General features: G+C 46.1%; 1 protein-coding gene across 1 annotated transcript in view; it reads left to right on the top strand.

Moving 5' to 3' along the window:
- The first annotated feature begins 1,121 nt into the window (after positions 1-1,121).
- Positions 1,122-8,095, top strand: part of LOC136652326 (keratin, type I cytoskeletal 19-like) — a 19,911-nt gene continuing 12,937 nt past the window's right edge. The window contains exons 1-5 of the mRNA XM_066629260.1: positions 1,122-1,481; positions 3,094-3,176; positions 4,567-4,723; positions 6,055-6,216; positions 7,339-7,464. Of these exons, the coding sequence (XP_066485357.1) occupies positions 1,164-1,481; positions 3,094-3,176; positions 4,567-4,723; positions 6,055-6,216; positions 7,339-7,464 (846 nt within the window). The 5' untranslated portion in view covers positions 1,122-1,163. The remainder of the gene's footprint in view (positions 1,482-3,093; positions 3,177-4,566; positions 4,724-6,054; positions 6,217-7,338; positions 7,465-8,095) is intronic.

Raw genomic sequence — 8,095 nt, 5'->3', positions numbered from 1 at the left:
CAATGTATATTAAAAAAAAAAAATTAGGACTAATTCTATCCAACTTTCCAGCACTGATGCAGCCACAGTGCAGCCCCGAGGTAAGGGAACAAATGTTGCCTTACTTTGAGGAGGCCTCTGTGACTGCCCCCCCATCTGCAGGATGCAGTGCATGCCCCATTGGCATGGCTGCATCAGTGCTGGAAAACTGGATAGGACTGGGTCCTCACTAGTTTTAGCTTAGCCTTAGATTTCACATGAAACTGCATTTCAGCTGCGGTACAAAATGGGCTTATCCTGGGGATCAGGAATTTCCTCCTCTAGATAAAAGTGACTATTATTCATGGCAGTGCACATCACAAACCAGCGGATATAATGTTCCTAAATTTTTTTTCCCCCAAGTAGCTGCTGATGCATGCAGCATCTTCTTTGAACTCCAATTCATCTGCAGCAGCTTGCCTTTGGGATATTATCCTTGGCAAGAATAATTACAGTATCCTATGATATGAGTTTAGAAGAGAGAAGAAAAAAAAAAACAAGAAAGGAGCTCAACCGGTACCGGTGGTGACACCCGGTGCAGAAGGTATAAATAGAGACCAGTCGAGAGAGCAGCCCAGCGATCTTAACATCTCCAGTGGTGTCTCTTCCTTTCTTCTTAGCATTAGCACTTATCTCTTATCACTATGAGCTGTGGAGCAAGGCATACAGTCTTTGCTGGGAGAAACAGCAGTGGGAGCTGTAATCTTGGTGGAAGGGTGGGGGTTGCCTCTGTCTCTTCTGGACGGTACACTTCTTGTGGGTTAGGTAACGGGAGAGCCAACTTCTCTGGCCGGAGTCATGTCGGTGGAGGTTCCACTTGTGCCTACGGAGCAGGAAGAAGCCATTTTTCGAGTGGCAGCTGTAGTGGGGGATTTGTTGGCGGTGGACACGTTGGGGGAAATGGTGGCCATGTGGCAGGCTCTGCTCCTAGAAGTGGTGTGGTAGGTGGTGCTGGTGCTGGTCATGCTGGGGTAGTTGGTGGCATTCCCGCCGCCGTGGTTGGCGGTACCCATGGCAGTGTGGTTGGAGGCGTTCCTGCTGGTGTGGTAGGTGGGATGGGTAACGTGGTTGGCGGTGTTCCTGCCAGTATGGTAGGAGGCATGGGCGGTGTGATTGGAGGCGTCCCTGCTGGCGTGGTAGGAGGCATGGGGGGTGTGATTGGAGGCGTCCCTGCTGGTGTGGTAGGGGGCATGGGTGGCGTGGTCCCCGGCCCTGCAGTGGTTGGTGGATTGGGTGGTGACCCTATTCTTTATGGAGGCATGTTCTCGAACCTCGATGGAAAAATGACTATGCAGAACCTCAATGAGCGCCTGGCCAGCTACCTGGACAAGGTCCGCTGGCTGGAGGAGGAAAATGCTGAGCTGGAGGGCCGCATCCGGGAATTTTATGCTAAGCAAGGCCCCCTCTGTGAACCGAAGGACTACAGCCATTATCATCAGCAAATTGAAGATCTTAAAAACCAGGTAGGGTGCCACTTCTCCACGGACTTTTAAACATTACCACCTGCATTTGCTTGAGTCCATTACAGACGACAGGCCCTGCAGCCTGGCTTAAAATCAGAACAGCCGCGTTGTAGAGATCGTGAACGGCAACGATGTGGAGCCATTTCACAGTCATGCCATTCAACAGATGAGCAGTCAAAATGCTCTCAGCCTGTGCTTTCCGGGGTGATTCACTCAGTGGATATTCTATTTCCCTGGGCTTGATATTCTCATTTCTTAACAATCTCAACTTTGGTTAGCTGCCGTTACTTATGGTGTGGATTATACGGCACTAGAATCGCAATTAATAACACACTTTTGGTCTGGAGCAAACATCAGGAATTTTATGGAAGAAAAGCCCATTTATGGAGGAAAAGACCACCACGAGTTACAAGCCATGAGGGGTGCACACGTGAGGGGTATATGCAACTTCCTGGTTTTAGAAGTAGGCTACCTCAGAATGCCAGATGCAAGGGAATGGCAACAGGATGTAGGTATCTTGTTGTTCTGTGTGCCCCTTGAGATGTCTGGTGGGCCACTGCGAGATACAGGAAGCTGGACTAGATGGGCCATTGGCCTGATCCAGCGGGGCTCCTTTTATCTTCTTATGTGAATCGGTTTATTGTATTTGCATCATCCGGTGCTATCATTCAGATACCGTAGGATGGCATACATTGCAATCCTTCTGTTTGGAGGTCTGCAGTTGTTAGATAACATTCTGCAATGCACACGGTGAACTTCTATATGCGAGTGCCTTGTTGCATGGAAATGACAGCCATCACAGGGAGGAACTGAAGAGGCCTCCACAGCATGGAGGTTTTTGGGGCATCAGAACGGAAGAAAGGAGAAGGAGGTGTTTGGTGATGCCTGAACCTCTGAATTTGTGGGAAGCCTCATATGAGATAATTCAATAATGACACAACTCTTGAAGATATTAGGATCATATAGGAGGTGTTGATTTCTCTCCACCATACTGAGCTGCTATTCTGTGGTTCAGCTGTGCATTGATATGCAACTGTTCTGGGCTGCGCATGTTGGTTGCACACGTACGGCTAGTACGACTGACAAGTACCTGGAGTGGATGGATTCAGTCTAAATTTTAATGCTATTTATTTATGCACATTTGAAGTATTTGTCACCCTTCTTTCCTCTCATATGGTCCTACAGCAAATTATTAAAACAGTAACATTAATTACTTCTCACGGAGGGTTCCTCCACCTATGCCTGCCAGATCTCATTCGGTATTCTCCTTTTGGCATCTCCTCCAAAATGGCTGCCAGCGACACAGCAGTTGATGGCAATCAGAGAGGGTTTCCCATCCACTGGTCCACAGATCTGAAAATGGCCCTTGGCTCCTGCCTCTTTCTCTCCTCAGCAGTTCCAAATGGCAGGGAGAGCTATAGGGCCAAGGTGGGCAAAGTCCCCACATCAGCCCGGCTGTTCTGGCTTCTGCCACTGCAGGCGCTAAAGGAGCTGACCCAACGTGAATGGCTCCATGTAGAAAGTGGCTGAGATGATAGATCTCTGCATGCAGAGGAAAAGGGACTGTAGGCTGAGCTCTCCACTGATCTCTCATCACCTTCTCTTTGCCCAGCTCATTTGTACCAGTGTGGAGAACAACAAACTCCTCCTGTGCATTGATAACAGCAAGCTGACTGCTGATGACTTCAGAACCAAGTGAGTTCAAAAAAGATGGGGCATTATGGAAGAAATGGGCCTTCATTCTATGGGGTCCCATTATCTGGGAGACATACTGGGATTGGCTGTTGTAGGGGCAGCATGGAGCTGGGAAATGTACCCTTCCAGGCTTCAAGGACCAGGAGGCATCTACTCCATGGGAATTCATGGGGCTCTATAGAGCTGTGGGTCTTCTTTGCTGATGCTCAAGTTACGTGGGAATAGGTAGGGGCCCTAATGAAATCCCCAAGTCCCACCCATGACTTCATCTAATTTAGCTTTTCTTCTAAAAGCAATAGCTAAGGGGGGCTGGAATTAAAGGCAAGGGGGCCAGGCCCTTCTTCCCCTACTGTAATTTGAGTAACTGCTCTACAGGGCACAAGAAAAGGGCTAGATTCAAAGTGCCTGCAAACTGGAGGCAGGAGAGCCAAGTCCAATTCTGTAGTCAGTAGAGGCCCCATCTTGTTCATGGGATATCCCCTTTCCCCCTCTTTCTGTGCCATGTCCCAAGGCAGGCAGGCAGGCAGGCAGAGAATGTGTCTTCCACCAGATCCCAAAAATGGGGGGGGTGGGGGAAGGTAGTATACAGTACTTTACAGGGGCACAGCAATCCAATTTTTAAATGGAAAAAAGCTGAGGCTGAAATTGTAGATCATATTGAGGATATTTATGGAAACATAGTTCCCTGTATCTATGTTCCTATTGTCCAGATCCTGGAATATTTTCCATTCTAGAGCAGGCAGACAGCATCTAGAACAGTGAACATTCCAAACATTCTCCCTGTTCTAGAGAAGGCCTCAGGTTGGTGCTGCTGGTCCTGATCCTTCTTTAAAACAGAGAATATGTTGCTGTGCAACTTCTTTAAAAAACAGAGAATATGTGCAACTGTGAAATTAGCTTGAGAGGCAGAAAGATTTGTGCTTCCCTATGTGACATGATCCATCAAGAACTAGCAGCCTGGGAGTTCCTTGTGCATTGGCAGGAAAGACAAAACATCATAATAATCAGGGACATTGATCTGAGGGATAGTGGGGGCATGTGCTGCTGGTAGGATGTGCAGGCCCCAGATGCACATAAGAAAATGTCTAGTGTTCACACACACACCCCAAACGTTTTAAGCAAATGGAACTTTAAAAAAGCAGAAATTGTATTGGGATATTTGTGGTGGGAGGTTGAATTGCCCTCCCCTCAAATAATGCTTGATTTCTGTCTTCTACACGCTATGGAGCAGCTGATCTTAAAAGGTCATGAAAGTTTACAGTCTTGCACTTCTACGGTGCAGCATGATTAACACTTTGGCCTACTGCGGGTCAAGGTTATAATAGCCAACTGAAGGAACCAAGGCTATAATCTAGCAACTGGTTCTCATTCTTTTCTCCTTGTAATTTAGGTTTGAGACAGAGTGTTGTCTCCGCCAGAATGTGGAAGCTGATATTAATGGCTTGCACCAAATCTTGGACCAGCTGACGGCCTGCAGGGCTGACCTGGAGGTGCAGTGTGAGAATCTTCAGGATGAGCTGTGTGGCCTGAAGAAGAATCATGAGGAGGTAAAGAAGACCATATTCTTGTTGAGTGATGTCTAAATGGAACACATGGAAAAATGCCCTTTCTGATTCCAGGTGCTTTAAATCTGAGCATAATGCTTTCATACTTGGCCAACAGACTTGAGGCAAAGAAGGAAGGCCCATAGCCAGGGAGACAGACCAGGGACAGACTGCACTTGCTCCCAGTGTGGAAGGGATTGTCACTCCCGAATCGGCCTTTTCAGCCACACTAGACGCTGTTCCAGAACCACCTTTCAGAGCGCGATACCATAGTCTTTCGAGACTGAAGGTTGCCAACATTCATATGTGCATAAATTTCGTTGTGCTATAGCACAATGACAATAACGTTACTACTGACTACTACTACTGTTGAAGGTCCTCTTTGTTAGAATCTATAGGGCTGTTGTGGCCATTGGGGGTTAGAGGCTTCTGTTACGAGATTTTGGCCTTCCTCTTTGTAGAACATCATTCACATGGATGGCGCTATATATAATTTTTATCATTAACAGCAGTAATAACAATAATAAGCACATTGTTCAAACGTACAAAAGTTGAGTGGGGAAAACAAAACCTCATTCTCGTGGAGGCCGGAGAAATGCAAAATGTAGCACTGAGCATATTTATACCCTGCTTGTGAGCGTTCACTCAATTAGAGTTGCAGTTTTGCTGTATGTGATGTGTCAGAAAGAGACATTGCCTCAGGGGGTTTTCTTTTGCTTAGACAGATAAACGAGGCTTCTGCTAGAAAAAACAATTATCCCAGGGAACTGCCCATTCAAGAGGCCATATGCCAAAGAGTCATAAATGCCACTTAGGATTAATTAAAGTTTTTTGTGTGCTCATCATAACAGAGCATTAATTGAGAAGTTTTGTCTCTGAAAGACTCTCACATCTGGTTTTTTTTTTTTTTTTCCTATGACAGCTAATTTTGCTGGTTCATTGAGGCCTACTTTGCGAAGCAATTTCAGTGCTGGGGCAATTCTCAATCATGTCATGTCTCAGCTGTAATGGAAAAGTGATATCCATCTAGATCCACATCTATGGATCTATATTCTGTATCATATTCTATATCAGGGAGCAATTTACAGTGGGAAACACTGAGGGTTTCTCCCTTGCTTCGAAGCAGCACAGCCCCAGGGAGATTTTCTACTATTGCACTAGACTAGGATAATTCAGCATGCCCTCTAGTATCTATGTGCTATCTCCTTGACTTCCGTTGTCATGCTGATCAGAGAGTCCATTTGGTGCAGGATGGAAGAGTAGCACCAACACTGGAAGGATTAGCTATGAAGCCACCGTGGCAGCAACTTTTATCATTTGTGAAATTTCTGTAGGAAATAACCTGCCTGAAGAACCAGTCGACTGGTGATGTCAATGTGGAAGTCAATGCCTGCCCTGGACCAGACCTGAGGAAGATCCTGGAAGAGATGAGATGCAAGTATGAGACAATGATTGAAGGCAACCGCAAGGAGGTAGAGGCGTGGTATGGATCCAAGGTAAGCAATTTTCCTCTAAGACCGTAATACGTACAGCAGAGGGGGAATGTGGCAATGAAATCCTATGCATGTCTTCTTAGAAGTAAGTTCTAAGTCTCATTGAATTCAGTGAGACATACTTCCAGGTAACGTCCAGGTTACCTGTTTCCAGGTAAGCGTACATAGGGTTGCAACCTGTCTCACAGCAGAGACTGTAATACAGGGGTTCTCAAATGTTATATAACAATGACTACTGACAAATATTATATAAATTAACGTGAAAAACTCCCCCATATTACAGTTAGTTGTGCCCATACTTTGAGTACCCCTGGAGTAATTCAATTGAACCATCTAACAGTATTGTCCATGCTTACTGGGGTTTCAGACAAGGGTCTTTCCAGGACCTACCTGGCGATTCCAGGGACTGAACCTAGTGATCCCTGTCCAAGCTGCTCTCAACCTCCCTGGGGATCTTGACCCATGCTTTGAGAACCTCTACTATTGAGAGATCGGGTCCCATACCCCCAAGGGTTATGGATATCCCCAATTAATAATGGGGATATCCATAACCTGTTCTAACTGGTTATTATTGTGTGATTATTTACTCAATAGTGAGAAAAGGATATACAGTATAGCATGACAGAATGTCCCCCCCATTTAATAGAAGCCACATAGGTTGAACCTCATCCACATTGCTTCACAGTGCTTCTTCTGGGTCTGATAATGTTCATCGTGCAGGTGGATGTAGATTGGGCATAACACATAACACATTCCCCACAAGCCAAATTTCATATGGCTAAGTTCTAGAACCCAGGAGCCAAGACTTAGAATTTGTTATAAAGACAAAAGCATCCAACCTGCACATATATCACCCCCCCCCCACCCCGTGCATAACTGGAGGCCTATACATTTTGGAATAAAGAATAGGGCATTTAGATGCAATTTTAAAGCAGGCACGCATGAATTCTAGTCCTTTTTAACAAAATTAGCTTCTTCACATGTGCAACAACCTGATCAATTTATTGTGACCCATTTGATTCTGGTTCCTGAGCCAAAGCTAGCTTCAGTAGTTTTCCCTAAGCCCACCCACCCACGTGGTATTTAAGGAAGCCTCAGAAACACCCCCAATTCTCTGCATTACAGATCGAGGAGGTGAATCGCGATGTCTGCACCAGTAGCCAGGAGATCGAAGAGAGCAACAACAAGGTCACTGAACTAAGACGCCAACTGCAAGCCCTGGAAATTGACTATGATGCACAATGCAGCCTGGTAAAAGAGAGTGCAAGAACTTTTGAGATGGTGAAGGTGTCTGTGGCTGGGGTGGGAGTGTGACAAGAATGGCTGACCCTGCATGTCTCAATTCACTAGATCAGTGCTTTTCAACCAGTATGCTGTGGCACATTGGTGTGTCGCAAATGGTCCACAGGTGCGCCACTGGGGGATGGTCATTTATCAATAGGGCCATTGGAGGATGTGAGCCTCCCACCAGCAGCATGATGTGCCTGGTCAATTGTAAAAAAAGCTGATGGTTTGCCTTGAAAATTTTAGGGCCTTGTCACTGCGCTGTGAGATGAAAAATGTTGAAAATAGTTGCACTAGATGGACATAGCTGATTGTCCCAGTGGTGTTCACCCCTCTGCTCTCAAGTGAAACCAGCAGAGGTTTGAGATCACTTAAGGGCAGAAGGTGCACACATGAGCTTGTATGTCATTCAGTCCTAAGGGCTTCAATAAGTGCATCAAGACACAGCAAAGCAAGAGAGTCCTGGTGAATCTGCCCTTGGCAAAACACAGCCTGGTTTCTTGCCAAATGCAAATGTTTTGCAGATGAATAAAATCTAGCTGTGTTGGATCTTCCTCCACCCTTTCTTTTGTCACCTTGCTCCATAGATTCATACAAC

Source organism: Tiliqua scincoides, chromosome 5, assembly GCF_035046505.1.
Source record: "Tiliqua scincoides isolate rTilSci1 chromosome 5, rTilSci1.hap2, whole genome shotgun sequence".
Classification (NCBI taxonomy): Eukaryota; Metazoa; Chordata; class Lepidosauria; order Squamata; family Scincidae; genus Tiliqua; species Tiliqua scincoides.
This window is presented reverse-complemented; position numbering and strand designations above follow the sequence as displayed.